Genomic DNA, 18,369 nt, shown 5'->3' on the forward strand with positions numbered 1-18,369 from the left:
TTAAGCGTTCCTTGACTCATCGTTTTTTTTTTTCTTTTTACAGAGCTCTGGCCGGACACGGTCAATTGCAGGATCACTATTTAAGTTCCTATGTCAAACAACAGAGCAATGCATCAAGGAATGTCAATTGCAGGATCGTTATTTAAGTATCTATGTCAAACAACAAAACAATGCAACAAGAAATGATGCGAACAAACACGCCAACCTCCTTTTCTTGTTGCCATTTTTAACAGTGCCTAATCGCGATATATGCAATAGTATGAAGTTGCGCAGCTTAACTGTCAAAAACAACCAGCAAAAATTACACACGACTTCATGCTCATCATCGACGAGACAAGGTTCAACTACCTCTCTTCCTTCAACGCTTGTTGTTGGCATCGCTTCCATCGAATGTGGAAACACTTCAGGTCAGTGCAAGCGCAACTGCCCTTGGAAAGGGCAGTTGGGTAGGGAGTGATTCTGTTTAGCCGCTGGGGAAAATGTCGAGTGCGAATGACGTCAGTATATATCTGAAATGAAGTGCTTTGATTTTTGATTTTATGGGGGTTAACGTCCCAAAGCGACTAAGGCTATGAGGGTCGCCGTAGTGAAGTGTTCCGGATAGTTTCGACCTCCTAGAGTTCTTTAACGTGCACTGACATCGCGCAGTACATGGGCGATGTCAGTGCACGTTAAAGAACCCCAGGTGGTCGGAATTTCCGGAGCCCTTCACTACGGCGTCTCTCATAGCCGGAGTAGCTTTGGGACTTTAAACCTCCCTAAAATAAAACATCAACGCACTTTACTTCAGATAATAGTCGTTGACAACGCAGAATAATGCGCTGGAGAATTAGTTAACTGCGTTCCCGCTGTGAACGCAGCCACGTGCTCACAGCGCACACCGCTGGAGATGCGTCACCATTCTCTACAGAAGCAGGAAAGAGGGCGGAGGCGGGGAGGAGAGCGGTCAAAGAATGGAGGACGGAAGGGTACGAGAAGGCTGCGTGCACGTGCCAGGCGCCGGGAGACACACCTGCCGCGGTATCAGGGCGGTCGACGGCTCCGACTCAGCGCGTACGTTATTGTTGAGAGCTGCGCGCCATCGCAGCAACCGACAGATCGATGGGCCGACTGCAGCACACGCGCTTATTTAATAGGTCTAGTTGCGGAGGTCCTAACCAAGCCCGCTCTCCAAAAACAGCTCACCAACTGACCCAAAATTTGTGTTTAACAGATTGTCGCGCCACCTGTTATCAACAACGGCAATTTACTAACATGCCCGTAAGAAGTGTGAAGTACCATCCGAAGATTTTTTCACTACTATTTGCATATAGCCCATGACTACGGCCAAATGAAGAATTGCAATGTTTGGTGAAAGAAGTTTCAAATCACTGGGGTGAAGAGATTTGCAGGGTTGCTCGCTTGTCGTGCGTAGAGGGCGCGCATGTCTGCTAGCTCCTCGGCGCAGGGAGGGACGGTCGACTTCGAACTCGCAGTACAGTGAGGCCTTGTGTGGGACCCCGATAAAAATTCGCATGTGTTCTTAGCGGCGAGCGGGCGATAGGGAGGTTCGCGTTGCACCACAGAGCACGCCATCGGTGTGTGCACACGAATGCGACTCTTATCTGGACCGCGCCATGCGACACCCGAGCAGACGACGCGACGCGTGAGCAGACGACGATCTTAGCCGCCGGCGATCGTCTGCGGCGGATACTTTCGCGGAAAGATAACGCTAGAAAGTGTTATTTCTGTCTAGACACGCTCCGCAGATGAGGGAAGTAAATGTAGGATAAAAGCAGCGTTTCGCGGCGAACCGGTTACACGTCGATAACGTTGAAAGAAAAATGATGCAATGTACAACGTCGCTTGTTTCACTCGTCTGTAAAACTACTGCTTTCCAACTCGTTTTCGGTCTGGATTGTGAGCTCGAGAGACCTCCGTGCGCTCGGCTGTGCGGTGTGCGATGTCAATGCTCAGTAAAGAACCGCAGGTGGTCGAAATCATTCCCAAGCCCTTCACAAAATGGCGCCTCTTTCCCTCTCTTCCTCTGCCTCCTACGTCCCTTTCTTCATGGCACGGTTCGGGTGTCCATCGATATTGGCACAGTTATTGCGCAAGTTTTTTTTAACGATTATTTCTGAAGCGGATTGGACCATGAGGAGTCACATTTAAGTACTCCGGTTGCGAAGGCTGAAAAAAAAAAGAAATGAAGGAGAACACGCTGTCCGATTGCAAATCAATCACTGGCCTGGGGCGCTTGACTGATGCCCTGATAGACAAAATTCAGACTTATTGTGGCGTGGCCATCAGAAGACATGTGCTTGGAGGACATGTGAAAGGCCGTGTGGGCCTCGTACTTCTACATGGCCTCCACTGATGTACTACATCCATCTCACGGTCTCCTTCCAAAGGGAGCCAACACTTGGTGCCAGTTCAACAAGAGTGAGATGAATGGCAAGCCCTATACATCCACCAGGAATGCCTCCCACCAACAGTAATTGAGGCTGTGAAGCCTATTTTTCAACAGCTTTCAAAATCTGAACTTGTAAAGAAATGCCTTCATGGAAAGACTCAGAACGCAAATGAGTTCTTCAACAATGTCGTCTGGGAGCGCGCCCCAAAGAATGTGTTCGTTGGCCTTGGGGCACTGAAAATAGCTACCATGGGTGGAGTCGAGAGTTGGACGAAATCTCGTCTGGTAGAATTATATAGCTACCGTGGATGCTGTGCTGACATGTAATGAAGGTAGCGTTACTAAAGCCGACATTTTCAGAGCGTTTGGCGTTGCCCCAGGATGCTTCACGATGCAGTGGCTGCGTGAAGCTGACCAACAACGACTGTAATTTGCATACAGGCCTACACTGCCGGTTACAAAAGAGGCCCGGAAAGCAAGGCAGCAAACCAAGAAGAGAATTGCTGACTGTGGAGGTGACTTCGAGGCTGGTGGCTGTTGACCTGATACATCAACATGCATTCATAGAGTGCAGTTATGGAATAAATTGCTTTTTTTTTTTACTTCAAAGCTGATTATTTCGAAATGTCGATTTTCGTAATGTTTGCCCCCCCCCCCCTTTTCTCTGGAACCAGAGCAGCTAGAAGCATTATTTTTTTGAAAACATTAATGCAACATAAGGGAAAATCTACTGAACCAGAATTATAAAAATTAGTGCAATTATTTTGTTTGACAAGATGTCTATTGCCATTTTGGCTGAAAATTGAGTACGTCCACTAAAAACTTGAACACAAAATAACATATTTTTATCAAACAATAATTCTGGCTCAGTGAACAGAACTTGGATAGCTAGTTTCAACGATACCAATATAGCTGCTCTAACCTTGACTGATCCTGAGAAAACGGGTCACAAACATAGGCTAAAATACATGGGAGGCATAGGGCCTGCCCTGCCCCGTTAACGGAAAATTATTCCGTGAGGGCCTTTTAGTCCAGGAGCTTTCCGGGTATTTACTCCCAGAAAGGTAACTAAAACCTTTCACGCCTGAAAAATCCCGTCAAAGCAGACAGAGCAGTAAGCATCCAACGCAGGTAGTATCGTGAGATAAGGGTAACAGATAATGAGCGATACTGAGTCACATACACCGCCATGCAATAAGCACTTTATTTTTATCATTAGGTTATCTTTGAACGCCCGGCCGTGTTTATCAGACATGTGAGTGAACTCTCTTCGCATGTAGCGGTTCGGTCAGTGCTGGCCGCAATACACCGTCCACGTTTTATCATGTAATGGAGCGTTGTGCAACAACTTTACAAGGTGTTCCAGGTAAAGTTAACCAAGGCTTTCAAAGAGACGAAGAGTTCTGCACGAGTGAAACCAAGTGGGCGCTGTTGGGGGAGTCGCTATAGCCCAGTCTTCAGAATTTTTTTCAGCGACAGCTGTTAAAGGCACTTTTGTTTTCGGTTCTGCAGCGTCGGCGTAACACCGCGCCACAATGATTGCTCAGCATGCAGGACGTCGCGCATGACGCCATTGCAACACTAATTTCAATAGCCAATCCAGCAAGAAAACTGTGTACCATATATTTTTCTCAGCTGTTCCCTTTGTGTCCCACCCCCTTAATTGGATGTATACCTCGACATTATCTCTTATTCCTTTTTTATGTTCTCAATTTTTATTTCCTGATATACTAATTTTTTTTGTGTGTGAAGATCCCCTTTATTTTATCTTTAATTGGTTTAAACCCATTATATACTTAAGTGGCACGGGCTGGGACGCTCTACTTTAAATCCTTTATAATAGTCCAACCATACTAAAACAAGCAAACAGTGGCGCTACGCGCAGACTACCAGAAAAGGCAAACAATGAATAAACTATATATTTCCCAGCGCAAACTGCCTCTGAGTCTCCCGTGAAATGACAGTTTTTTTTTACTGTCTACTAATAATTTGGTAACTTTTGAACTCTTGGCTTGAGAAACGAAATGTCTATAGGAAAGTCGTAGGTAACCTTTAAAAACAAACGAAGCGAGTGCTTACAAGGTATGCTCTACACAGCTCTTTTTGCGGGCTTTAAAACAATACTCTCAAGATATAAGAACTATACCACTTGGAAGCAGTGGTTCCACACGCGCTCTTAAAGAACTAGATCATTTATATCAGAAGCACTGAGCGCCAGCGGCAACTGACGCGCCGTACGGGCCAAGCGAGCCCCCGTCGTTTTTAAAATAATTAAGCGAGCTGTCAACGTGAAACAAGAGAACACGACGTTAGGTTAGGTTAGGTTAGTACGATTGTGCCTGTCCTCGTGAAGAAACTTGTGATCGGAGATATTTACTCACACCATAGTTGTTTTTATTACCTTCTCGGTTCTTACTTTTTCCTGAGCGCAACGCACCTTTATCGGAATCCTTTTTATCCCGCGTCCCGTGTCGCACATGGCACGCCGCCTCCCCTTGGCGCCGTCATACTGGGTTCAGTTGTTGCAAACACTCCAGGCGTTTGTTTTTTTAACGCTATCTACGGCTCTCCTATCGACACTTTCTTCCTGCAGGCAAGAGTTCGAAAGTGATATACACTCTAAGAACAAAAGGAGTGCGGGGAACTCCTTTCGATGGAGTATACGCTTGTCCCATATTTCACTCCTTTATCCAGAGTCGCCGCACTCCTGCTAGGCGCACTCCCTCTGCATTAGTAGCAACACTCCTTTATTACGCATGGCTGGGAAAAAAAATAGCTGCGGGGGAGGGAGGATTCCAACTGGGAAACTCTGCATTGCGAGCTTGGGAAACTCTGCATGCTTGGGACGAGTGGTAATGCTTTTCAGTAGTTATATATGCTAACATTTTGAGTTCAGCGGCAGTTTCGTGCGTAATGTCGCGAGTTCTGTTCTCTAAATTGGTAGATCGCTGGCTGGTTAGAGTTGGCACAGCTCAGTAAATGATGAAACAGTAAAGGCAACATCTGAACGCCACAACGCCACGGTAAATCTTTACTCCACAGCAATTTCATGGTGCACAGTACGTTGACTCGCCCTTCGCGAACGAGTACTGGTGTCCTGATGCACTATTATTCGTATTAAAATGATGTTTAGCTTCCCTAGAGCACTCGTCGATCATTCATACCGTAGTAGGAATGCCATATAAAGTGTTTAGACTAATGTTTCGCCGTCGACCGCGAAGGTTTACGGGATCTGACAGAAGTGTTTTCCTTTAACAGAAGCATCGCTCGTTTCTGCGAACCGCTTTTTCTTGGAGGTTGTTCTGCTGAAATAGATGTTGCAAAATGTGAATGGCGGTTCCGAAGGGCATAAAATATATTCACACAGCAATGAACTAATGTTCAGGATAAATTGCGACACTTACCATGACAGTCTCTTCTTAAACGCATTCTACGCAAGTGCATGACTTCGCTGAATGGTATAGACTATTCAGAACCCCGCGGCGGTCGCATTTCGATGAATGCGAAACTACAAAGCCTCATGCACTGCGCGATGTTAGTGCACTTCGCTTTGGGATGTCGCGATGTCAGTGCAGTTGCTTTGGGACGTAAAATCCATTGAAATCAAATCAAATATGCTATATGAATGGAACGCAATAATCTCCAAAGTGTACACTGCACGTATCGGTTATGTACAAGGTCTGGCTCTGTGGGCGGAGCACAGCGCACTTTCTTGTTTAGTTGTTTTTGCTTATCACTAGTTTGCATGAGATGCGAATCACAGGTCACTATATATATGGCTCCGCTGCAGTACAAAAGCTAAGAAAATAAACAACCTCCAACTCCCTCAGGCCCTAGAGGGAGTGCGCTCGCAGTTTTACTCTTTACCGAAGGAGTCATTTCACTCCTTAGGCAGTTTGGGCGGAGTAAACTGCTGCTAGAGAGAGTACAGTATCCGGTATACTCTATCATAGAGAGTATCAGTTCTTAGAGTGTAATTAGTAATTAGTTTTAATCAACTATAGGCACGCTGAAAACAAGTTCAGCGAGGAAGCTCGAATCCCGGCTGCGGTGGTCGAATTTGGGTAGAGGCAAAATGCCCAAATTATTAAAACGCCAGTGTGCTGTGCGATATGCCATGCACGTTGCAGTCTCTGGTGGTCGAATTCAATCCGGAGCTCTCCACTAATGAAATGAAGCTCAGGAGCACAGACCTTTGGGCTAGTTGGTTTATAGCAGACACGTACAAGCGCTAAAAAAACACGGACAGAGAAGGGACTTGGACTGTAGATTCCAAGTCTCTTCTCTGTCCGTGTTTTTTTAGCGCTTGTACGTGTCTGCTCTCCACTACGGCCTCTCTCTTAGCTTGGAAACATCAAAACCCACATGCAATTTACCATAATATACTTCATGGAGACTGCGTCAAGCGACTCCCAACAATCAGTGTGTTTCGCTCGCGTAGGATGGTCCGTCGTTTTTAAAACTTTAGTTACTTTCAGCTGGGACGCCCTATACACTATCAAATTAGCTGCCTTCATTTGAAGTACAGCATGTAGTCTACACTGCAAAAAAGATATCTGAAGAAACGTCCGTTTCGTTCGTGTGGCTGTGGTCGTCAGCATTAGCTTTTACGCTTTCCACATACTCTTACAGGCTAGAGTTAAAAACCGACAAGAAAGAGAACTCGCGATCGCAGCTCATACATTCGTTCTTTATTCTGCAGGGTTATTCTCCATGCCGTTCAGTCCTCGTCATGCAACAATTGACTGACTATAACGCGTTTCAAATGCACCGTACTCATTCATTGGGCTCATATATAGTGACGAGAACGGCACGCCACGAATTGCTACAATAACCACATGCGCGCTGATTCCTTGCACCATGAAGTATCCAGCATTTCTCTGCAAGCGAAACATGTGCACAGACGCAATCCCGTACTGCGCACGGACGCAGATGTTAGCGAACCTGTGAGCTTTTTACCAGAAATGATTTACAGAACGCCCATATGGACGCGATCAGGTGGTATATTTTCGAAAGTATTGCAGCATGAACGCTTGCTGTGCACCGGAAACTCTAATGATCCACTTGGCTGAAATAGCTGCTAAATAAAAGTATGACAAAAAAAAGAGCACCTCCTGGCGCAGTCTTCTGTTCACTGCTAGCTGATATCCTGATGCATCGTGTTTCCCTTTTCAAGCGCTAATGTGCTCCGGATAGCCGAGGCAAGTTATCTGGTGTGTAGCAGTTGTGAACACGTATGCCAAAGCTTGTTGGAACACCGGCTGTGTAGAACTGAAAACAACTTTACAACATTGTTAAGAGGGAACAGCGCAAACTCATGACTATAAGCCGGATTTTTAGGCACTAAAAAGCACGTTTTAGGCGCCATAATTAGGCGGCTGAAATTGCATTTTAGGCACCTAATGGAGAAAAATAGGCACTATAAACTTTATCAAAAGTGCACACAGTTCCGAACTTCAGCGCGCAATATCTGCCGTAAAATAAAACAAAAACACAGCAGGAATGATTTGGAACCTTAAGCAAGGTGCTAACGTTAGAAGCCGTTTTTTTTTAAGGCTGTCGCGCAACTTTTCGTTCAGCAGAGCAAAAGGGACGGTTACCAACCCTTTTAAAACACTTTGGTATACCTCGAAACAAACAATTCGCTTGTCGTGTACAGAAGCAGAAACAATGAACACCTTAACAGGAGGCCATGTATTTAGAAATTGATAGAAACATTGTGAATTCAAAGCATCTGACAAATGAGTTCAGTCCTCGCTCACACAGGAATTGAACTTATTTATTGCAGGCATACACGATGCTTCAACATTAATAAATATGTTGTCATTTGTGTAAACAGTGTTTTATAGTTTGTGGCTTCACGTGTCTGGAGCCACGCGACTATCAAATGGTGCTTGCCATTAGAAGGGTCTGGAAACCTGTTGTGTCCCCTTATTGTTTTTGTGTGTGTGTTACCAGTGCAGTGTTCCGTCCTAACGGCCACTTGCCCCCTCTTCGCGCGCTGTCGCCAGATTCCTCCCACGGTGCGCCCCCGCATCCTCCTCCTGTTTTGGGGAAGCCACTCCCTCCCGTGGACGCTTCTCCGCTCCCTCCTTTCTTCGGGCGGGCAGTTCGGCTCCTGCATCGGTCGACGCTGGTCGTACCCTCATCAGCGCTTTAAATAAACAAAGTCTTAAAGTACCGTGTGCGTCTTTCGCTGCATTGAACACAGCGACCGGACACGACAAAACCATAAATACAAGATGATAGAAAATGTTACACACAGTGCTGCTTGATGCGGAATATGCCGAAAAGAATCATAGTTTTGCACGGGCTTACGTACATCCACGAGGATCCATGGCAAAATAAACATCATCCATCATAAATCACTGCTAAAGCTATGGAAGCAGTAGCAGACAAGCACCATCTCCAGGTTGATGGAATTAAATTTATGCCTCTTATCAGTAAGAACAAGCTTGTATGCTGAAAAGGAACGCTCAACATCAACGGATGTTACAGGAGCGTGCTTGTACTTAGGAACATTTGATGGCTTTTCACTGTTGGTTGGTTGGTTTCTGGGGTTTAACGTCCCAAAGCGACTAAGGCTATGAGAGACGCCGTAGTGGAGGGCTCCGGAAATTTCGACCACCTGGGGTTCTTTAACGTGCACTGACATCGCACAGTACACGGGCCTCTAGAATTTCTCCTCCAAAGAAATTCAACCGCCGCGACCGGGATCGAACCCGCGTCTTTCGGGTCAGCAGCCGAGCACCATAGCCACTGAGCCACCGCGGCGGCATACTTTTCACTGTTCGGTATCATAGAATGTTCACCGGTAAGTACTCCTGCAATTTGCTTGAGGACTCAGAACCCCTCGTTTTTCTTCAAGACGGACTGCAACTTTGCGCGGATTTTCTCGGCAATTTCTCCGTGCGGAAGAGCAGCGATTCGTTGCTGCACATTCTCAATTAGTCCAATGTTGGTAGTGAGCATTACACCCCCACATTCCATTCTTTTTATAGTGCTTGCAAGAAAAGTGAAGTTAGCGCACAAGCTGCCGCGATAAAATGGCAGAAAATAGGAAAAAGGTTGCTTCGATATTTTCGGCTGACGTGGTTGGTGTTGTGCACGCAGCCGGCGTAGGTGCAGTGTTTACCACAGCCAACTGACGAGGTCATCTAATGTTGCCACGTGTGTGTTCTACTCAAAACCGAAATGGATTCGAAAGCAAACAGAATCTGAAAGCAAAACCACAGCGTATTCAGGCCCCTTTTCTAAAAATTGGGCATTTTTAGGCACCGACGTCGGAAATAGGCATTTATAGGCACTGACACCCAAAATAGGCATTTATAGGCACTATATAAAGAGAAAAACATATTGTCAACCCTAAATCGTGCTCATATGTAAAAACAGAGCGCCTACGAAGCGTTGAAAAAAATAGGCATTTGCCTAAAATCCGGTCTCTACTCATGACACAGGAACGAACAACACCGGCACTGACTTGCAACTGAAGTTTATTCGAAAGGTGCGCGCAAAATAAGTCGTCTCGAGGTAAGCTGTGAGCTGAGTCAACGTCAGGGGTGGTGTAAAGGGCCGGATAAAAGCGATAAAATCTTAAAAGCTATAAAAATTTTATCAAGGAACGATGCCTGCGGGAAGAGTGACATGGGAATATGAAAACAACAAGATGCAGGTAAAGGATCGATAATGGGCATGCGGTTGGGTAAAAAAGGAACGTGGCTGGCACTTTATGCAAAAGGGTTAAAAAGTTAAAAGTGTTCTACGAGAGATAGGATTCCTTCTTCAGACAGGCAGTCTCTTTCGATAGTAGGTTGATGGACGGACTGCTGACACACGTGTCACCATGGTCTAGAATTAGGTACGCTTCATGTATCTCACGTGTTCGCTTACCGTGATATCTTTTCAAAATCATTGTCTTGTCGGGGGCTGGCACGCAAGAGAATTTCTTACAGTGAATGGCCAGGTTGCTGCTCGTGCCGGTCTTGAGTAAATTCGAGTGCTCCATCAGACGCTCGTTGATGCACCTTCCTGTTTGTCCGTCCATCAACATGCTATCGAAAGTGACTGCCTATCTGAAGTGATCCTATGTCTCGTAGAACACTTTTAACTTTTTAACGTTTTTACATAAAGTTCCAGCCACGTTCCTTTTTTACCCAGCCGCATGCCCATTATCCATCCTTAACCTGCATCTTGTTGTTTTCATATTCTCATGTCACTCTTCCCACAGGCATCGTTCATTTACACCGCCCCTGACGTTGCTCAGCTGACAGCTTGCCTCGAGACTATTTATTGTGTGTGCACCTTTCCAATAAACTTCAGTTGTAAGCCAGAGCATGTTTTGTTCGTTCCTATATCCTGTGTTTCCCCTGTTTCCTCTTAACAACTACTATCCCGCAAAAGCACCCTTCAAAAACATGCGCGTTTCTGCGAGTGGCTGCGACTATGGCGCGCCTTGGCTTGATAACGCTGAGAGGCTTTGTTTGGACGTTTCAATAACTCTGAGCCTTATATACACGTCTCATGCTCTGTGAGCGCTCCACGGTGAGCGCGGAGCCGGCGAAGTTACGCCAGTTACGCCGCTCGGGTGCTTTCAATTAGAAACTTGTAATTCTTTCAACTTCATTTTTTGCGTGTGTGGATCCCCAAGCATCGTAAGGATGGATGATTCTGGGTCCGACTCAAATCCGTTTTCGTATCTAATTAGAAAGATTGAAGTAAGTGAACCCGCGTCGCTTGTTTTTGACTGCACGGTGCCACTTCGAATTAACTTTTTTCTTCAAAACGCCCAGCTTTATTTTTTTTAAATTCTTTTAATGTTCGAGAATCTTGCTGAAATGACATGCGTGCACCTTGCGAGTGTTATCTTGCTCTCATTTCTCTTTCAGAAACTGATCAAGCGCTTTTTAGAACGGGAACTGGTAGTTGAAGATGTCATGCAAGCGATTCGCTCGATTTCAATACAAGAGTTGTGAGTACGATCATTTAGATTTAATCCGCACTCGGTTACCAGTTGGCGAACCGCCGACACTTAATCTGGATGTCCCTGTAGCCTGTAACTGCTACAAAGCACTGGACGCAGCCTTAGTTTTTTTGTTTCTTTTTGTGCAGGGATACTCTGCGACAAGCTGTCGATCTCGCTTCGAAAAAGGTTCTTTCAAGGCTGCTGGTAAGTATTTCCTTTCCTGACTCCATCATCATTGCTTCCCTACCTCACAGCAAACTCATTCAAGTTTAATAGCAGTAGCTTCAAGAGATCGGTTGACAGTTTCCTATTGCCATTATGACTACTGTAATTCATTGCTGTGAAGGTACTGTTTACTTATCTCTAAATTGTCTTGTTCCTCTCTGATATGGATGCCTGCCTTGCCTGCGTGCCTTTTCCAAGTTTTTTGATGAAACAGGGAAACGATAAAAGAGTTGGGCATTTTGAACGAAAAGTCTGACAGGTGCACAAAGCAGCTGTTTGGTCTCATTTTTATGTTCGTTTTGGAAGAGTATTGATTGTTAGCCGAACAGCGTTAATATGCTTAAGCTGAAGTTAGTATATTAACCCCCCATCCCCTCCCCTTACTCATGTTCTTTCAACTTGCTGCCATTTTTGCAGCGTGTGGGCCTGAACAAGGACACAGCTAATGACCTTATTGACCTGTCCATCACTTTGGCTAGACAAGGTAAGGGCTTTCATTCATCTTTACTGTGAGAGCATCATCATCCTTGTCAAATGGGCCTTGGAGCAGTTCAAATGAGTAGTGATTTAGCTGTCACAAGTTTTGCAACAAGTGTCTGTCATGTGTATATATTTTATGCCACAGTCAGCTGTCGGCTATCCTGTGTGTGTTTCACGTTTTAGTTTTAGTTAGAAATTGCATTTTAGTTATTGTGCGCAAATACGTATACCATTTGTCATGACAATTTAGACGTCCAATATTTGTCATGACGCACATAGCGAAACGAAGGCAGAATTAAGTGCTTGTGGTAAATTGCAGATAGTTACCAAAATATGGTTCCATCTTTCTGGCTCACTGTCCTCACCGCCTTGCATCGGTTTCCTAGAAACACTTTTAGCCCAGCATATTTGCACTCTTGAATATCATTGCTGCACATTTATTGGTTTACTGCATTTCTTTCAAACTTAGCTCCACGGTTATGAAGTGTATGCAGTGGCATTTTTCTTGTTCGAAACACTGATTCATTTTCTGTTTTCTGGAACATTGTTTCCACAAAGCATGACTGGTATTGCTGGCTATCTGAAATTGAAAGTTGTTTTGGAGCCTGAAGGCCAGAGTGTGAATCGCTTTCAAGAGCAATAAGCGATTATTTTGAAATCATTGTTTTATTTGAAACACATCGTTTTATTATTAACTTGCATCATTTCATTATTTTTTGGTTTAGCACGATAAAGTGGCGCTCTAGCACAGCTCTTTTGATTTCCTTACAAAATGGACAGCAGTGGGCTGGTTTCTGATGACGTGTGGTGTAAGTGCAGTTTCCAGCAGGGCATCTATGTCTTGTGCGGAACTAAATGTCATAATCATGTTGCTGCATTGTTTCCCTTGTGATGAGCGCATGGAGTGTCCCTGGTGCAGCCGACCTGTGCTCGGGCAGCTTGCCTGTGCTGCTGCTGTGTGACGTGTTTGACAGCCTGCCTCTCAACGAGAGTGAGGACTTCTTCAGCCTGGTTGAAGACAAAGTCGACATTTGGAGGGAGGTGGGAGGCACATTTCATTTCATTTCATTTTGTTTAATTTCATTTACTTTATCGTCAAGGGACAGAGTACATTAGAGGTGGGAGGGGCTCAGAGAATCCAAAACAGGAAACATCTGTAAGAAACTTGCAAAAATAAAACAGTATGATACAAAGAATTCAAAATTTCGTGTGGACATCTGATGCTGATGGTGATAATAACGGTACAAAATGCAAGGTACACGTTGGCAGCATATAACTATACGTACATGTGAGGCAGCATGACAGGTCTTCGAAATGTATCGTTACCATTTTGATTATAATGTTGATAATAAATATAAATAACATTAAATAACATTCATCACCTTTGTTGTATTGGTGCATGGCAGTGGAGGAAAAAGTCTGCAATAGTTTGTGCAAAAAAAAAATGAGTTGCCGAAGAAGAAGGGCAATAATGGTAGCACACATATTTCACTAGACCAGTTTCACCTCTCAGCTGCCGTGGTGGCTCAGTGGTTACGGTGCTTGACTGCTGGCCTGAAAGAGACAGGTTTAATCCCGGCCGTGGTGGTCACGTTTCGATTGAGGCGAAATGCTAGAGGCCCGTGTGCTGTGCAATGTCAGTGCACGTTAAAGAACCCCAGGTGGTTGAACCTATCCGAAGCCCTCCACTATGGCGTCCCTCATAGCTTGAGTCACTTTGGGATGTTAAACCTCGTGTACCACAATTCCATCTCTCTCTCACTGCATGTGCACACTTGTTTCTGCAGTAGCCGCTATGCCTGTACTTCTCTTCGGTTCACTGCTAGGTTTTAGGCATGTGGTCGCATTGAGACAGTTTCTGTGTCTTAGCACCTTGTGCTTTGTAATAGGGGTTGTACCTAGCCAACTTTGTGTCGCAAGTTATGAACGGTTATGCTTCATTGGGTGAATGGCCTTAACCTCGGATAAATTACTTTGCCGGGTTGAAATGGAAGGTTTCACAGAAGCTTTCTTTAGTTGAAAGATATAATTTCACAGAAAATGCCTTGATTACATTTACACCATCATTGGTCATCTGATCAATGGCTGCTTTGAGATCTGTGTTTCCAATCACAGGTGCCCTTCAGAGCCTTCTAAAAAAACTGCAACTAATTTCATTGCTGTGGCAGCGGCAGTGAGCAGAAACGTGTTCGGATCTGTCTAGTGTGTGACAGCATGATGCCTTTGAGGCTCAACAATGTGGCTGTCAAAACAATTTTGCGTCATTTTTAACTGCCCTTTCTCTCTCACTCCTACTTTTTGTTAAACTAATGTAAACGCTGTCACTATTGCTGCATTGTTTGCATATCCATGTATGTGTGCTTTCCTTGTTTTTAATGGGCAGGATCTCTTCTTCAAGTGCTGCAAAAACCAGCTGCTGAGAACCTGCAATGGTGCGTCTGCTTCAGTGGTGTTTCAATTCAGAGAGCATTATTCATGTTTACTAGCCTAGATGGTTTAGCCATTTTTGTTTGTACCAATTGTCGCCTTACTCAGAGAGAAGACTGATGTGCCTTTTTGAGCTAAACTTCCTGGCTTGTTTTTGCATAGAAGTGGCATTTTGGGAGTCATTTCTTTTGTAATGCTATGTTTGAGTGAGGTACCTGCCTGTTTTGGTCAAAATTAATTGAAAATCTGCATCGTGTGCAGTGATGGTCAACCAGAATAAAAAAAGGTTTCACGAAGATGATACTAGTAGCGTCATCTCTCATCCGTTAGATGAACAGCCCCCTTGCAATGAGTTCCGCAAAATGGCTGTACAGTGAAATAGAGGTGGTGCGGCCGGTACAGTCTCTGAAAGCATTAGTGCTGTGTCGATTAGGCACAAGACAGAATGGCCCAGTGCCGCTCCCCACTGAGCTGTGCCCAGAATAACTGATATTTACTGCTTTTTTGTCTCTTGCAGACTTGCTTCGGAGGTTGTCCAGGTCACAAAACACAGTGTTCTGTGGCAAGATCCTCGTCTTTCTGGCCAAGCTGTTCCCACTTTCAGAACGCTCGGGTAAGTTTGTGGTGTGTGTACTATGAATAGCTTACAGACAACAACCTGGCTGAGATCAAGAAGAAGAAATGGGCACAAGAAGAGCATGTAATGCAAAGAGCGGAGAAGCAGCGGTCCCTTAGAGCAGGGGTTTGTAATCTTATTAGTCTTGGCAAACCCGGACTTCTTTCAAAATGTACTGAGAAACCCTGCATGTCTTGGCTTTGGGCTTGTCCTGCTTGACTTGCGTACTAATCCACAGTCCCTAAAAAAAAAAGAAAATTTAATTAATAATGACTCTAAAATTAGAGTGACCCTAACATGCTTCAAGTAGTGTTTGAGTGATTTTAGAATTGTTCCTGTTCTCAGTTGGAATTGTTCTCAATGCCAGCGAGCTCACAGCTTTTCTGGTTATGAGTCAAAGGGTGACCGTCCTCAGAAGTTGGTGCTGACGGGATTGTTGTTGTCGTGGGTGTTGCATTTCTCCTCAGGTTTGAATATAGCCAGCGAGTTCAACGCCGAGAACATCACGCTATTCAGCTCAGAGGACTACAAGGGCCTCTCGGATGAAGGTTCGTTCCGTGAGGACGCAGAAGACGGACCTTCCAGGTGAGCCGGCTTCCAGGCTGACATTTTTAAAGCTGCTGCGTCAGTGTGGACTTGACAGAAATGGAAAAGTGCTCTGGGAATGCATTTGAAGGAGGCACACATGTTCTGTGTAGTCTCTTGCTTCTTGTAGCCCTGCCTTTTTTTACGTTGTGCCACTTTTAACTCGCGTGTGACTTAGCATGTAGTGAGTGACGTCAGATATGTTCAGTTATGTGCCCTGTTTTGGGTAAATTTGTTCTCTGTTTATTGTATCCATTATGCTTAAGTCTTGCAGTTTCAATAAATCAGTAATAATGATAATAATAGCAGTAATAATAATGTAAGGGATGGCAGTATAACGCAGGAGCTCAACCAAAGGAGGCATGTGCTGCCATCTATATCTTGTAGGCAGTACAGCAGCAGTAAAAAAAGTTGGTGCAGTTGCATCGCTACATAAGACACACAATGCACGAATGCTACTTTGAAAGCGTCTTCTGTTAGGTACTGGTAAGTAGTGACTGCACTATTAGAAGTTGGTTAGTGACTGCAGTTATGATTGCCAGCTTTATCAAACTCTACAGCCACGGGCAGGGCTTAGGAGAGGCCCCTCAAAACAATATGATGTATGTATGGACATGAACATGACGAAATTATAGATGTGCCTATCTTCTGCGGTGAAAATCATTTGATTTAGTAATGGACAAGTGCACTTTTTGTGCACAGTTATCCTCTCTTTACTAACTCACTAAGACGCACCTGGGTGTGTACTAAACATGGCCATTTTTTTAAATCTTTTTTTCTTTTGACGGAGTATCAAAAAGAAATCAGTTCTGTTGTGAGTACAAGACACTCAGTGTCTAAAGTAAACTTTCATTTTTTTTATAATGAAAGTTTTGTGATCTAGAAAACTCTGAATATGTTTGTATTTCAGTGCCAGTCAGCATTATACCATTTCTAAAGCTCATTTCTTTGAAGCATGAAGCTTAGCTCTCTCAAATTTGACCATGGTGGGTTTTTTGTGGTTTCAGTGCAGTGCCCGTAGACTACAACCTGTACCGCAAGTTCTGGTCCCTGCAGGACTACTTCCGCCAGCCAACATTCTGCTACAACAAGGTCCACTGGCGGCAGTTTACCTCGGCAAGTGCTGCCACTTCTCTGTTATGTGCAGATGAATTATCGGTGGGTGTATGTCCAGGTATAGAGAGGGGCATTTGAATATTGTCTCAAGTGTCTGTTTTATTTGGATCGACACTTGCTGCCAGGTTTTCCAGTTGGTAGTACACACACTTGGACACAAAGCACTTTGATGGGTCATAGATATCTTATGAGCTCCTACTGATCAAGCCTCTGGGTCAGCAGTCTGGTCAATCCACATCCTGCAATCCTCAGCTAGGATTAATTTTCAACGTACACGAGAGATTTCGAAAAACTGCGTAGCTTTCCTTTACAGCCAGAGGCTAAACTTAGATGCACGTTAATGGTCATTATCTCCTTTTTGAGACCTGCTCCACTTTGGAGGATTTCTTTGGAAGTACGCGGAACAGTGAACAAGCAGCCATGGGTGGTTAAGGTTTCTCGTTACTTGCCTTTGTCTAGCTTGACGCTCTTCACTGTCACCAACTTCCAGTGGCCCGCAACATATCAACATATTTGTGGGGTATGTGCATGGATATCTTAATGTATGAGGAGTGAGCTGTCCCTGTTGGCTGCAGGCATTTTATTGCGATCACATTTGAGTTGTTGTCACACTGAGACCTCGCCATTGTTCTGTGTCACGAAATTCACTGATTGGTCGGAGAGGTCACGTGACTGTGTGGCGTCATCACAACCTGCCCTGATAGGCCACCCTGAATGGTCTTGTTATTCTCCCCGAGAATAACAACAAGGTGTGTTTTTGAGTCCCCCAGCATCTTCACCTCAGGGACCAGGTGTCCATGAAATGAATCCAGCGCCAGGATTGATGCAGGGTGAAGAAAAGGAGCGTCGTGCTGAGCGCATGTTGCCATCACAGGGACTGCTTTAAGCAGTGACAGTCGAAAACTTGCCTCAAACGGCGCCGTATATAAAGGACACATTGCCACATCGCGAGAGGCAACCAGGTTGGATACAGAGTTAAGAAAATGAGCATCATACAGAGCACATGTTGCCATCGCATGGACTGCAGCAAGTCCAAACAACTGTGCCGTGAATGATGCCAGATGTAAAGAACATAACGTGAGAGGGCACTGAATACCATCAAACAAAAGGAATGACGTTTTGACCGGTTGTGACTTTGACTGGATTGTGATTTGGCTTCTGTGATACTCGCATGACGTAACATCGCAAAACTGTGAAAATCAAAACCAACTTGCAATTGCTTGAAAGCGGCTGCACCACGGCACTGCTTTAGGGCAGTCAAGTCACTGTATTCGATTATAACGTGAGGGTAAACTTTTAAGAGACAGAAATTTTGCATTACGTTCGAGTAAATGCAATACTTCGTGACTAATCATGCTGTACTTGCTTATAGCCGACTGTTTACATCTGCAGTCAGTCAGTAATAATTGTATTTGGCCATTTTTTGAAAGGCTGTACATGTCAGGCAAAAAGGAAAAGAAGCTAAGATATGCGGGGCTCCGCAGCGCCTTTGCAAAACTGTTTGGGGTTCCCCGAGGCTAAAAAAATTGAGATCCCTTGCATTAGGCGAAGCTCAAGTTAGGCTTA

General features: G+C 44.8%; 1 protein-coding gene across 1 annotated transcript in view; it reads left to right on the forward strand.

The window, feature by feature from the left end:
* Positions 1-10,906: 10,906 nt before the first annotated feature.
* The window catches only part of Hpr1 (THO complex 1-like protein Hpr1), a 28,563-nt gene continuing 21,100 nt past the window's right edge, over positions 10,907-18,369 (forward strand). Inside the window, exons 1-9 of the mRNA XM_089551641.1 lie at positions 10,907-11,106; positions 11,278-11,360; positions 11,501-11,558; positions 11,997-12,063; positions 12,979-13,100; positions 14,443-14,491; positions 15,004-15,099; positions 15,570-15,687; positions 16,695-16,803. Of these exons, the coding sequence (XP_089407767.1) occupies positions 11,050-11,106; positions 11,278-11,360; positions 11,501-11,558; positions 11,997-12,063; positions 12,979-13,100; positions 14,443-14,491; positions 15,004-15,099; positions 15,570-15,687; positions 16,695-16,803 (759 nt within the window). The 5' untranslated portion in view covers positions 10,907-11,049. The remainder of the gene's footprint in view (positions 11,107-11,277; positions 11,361-11,500; positions 11,559-11,996; positions 12,064-12,978; positions 13,101-14,442; positions 14,492-15,003; positions 15,100-15,569; positions 15,688-16,694; positions 16,804-18,369) is intronic.

Source organism: Amblyomma mixtum, chromosome 7 (genome assembly GCF_055824585.1).
Source record: "Amblyomma mixtum isolate Tamu chromosome 7, ASM5582458v1, whole genome shotgun sequence".
In the NCBI taxonomy this organism is placed as follows: domain Eukaryota; kingdom Metazoa; phylum Arthropoda; class Arachnida; order Ixodida; family Ixodidae; genus Amblyomma; species Amblyomma mixtum.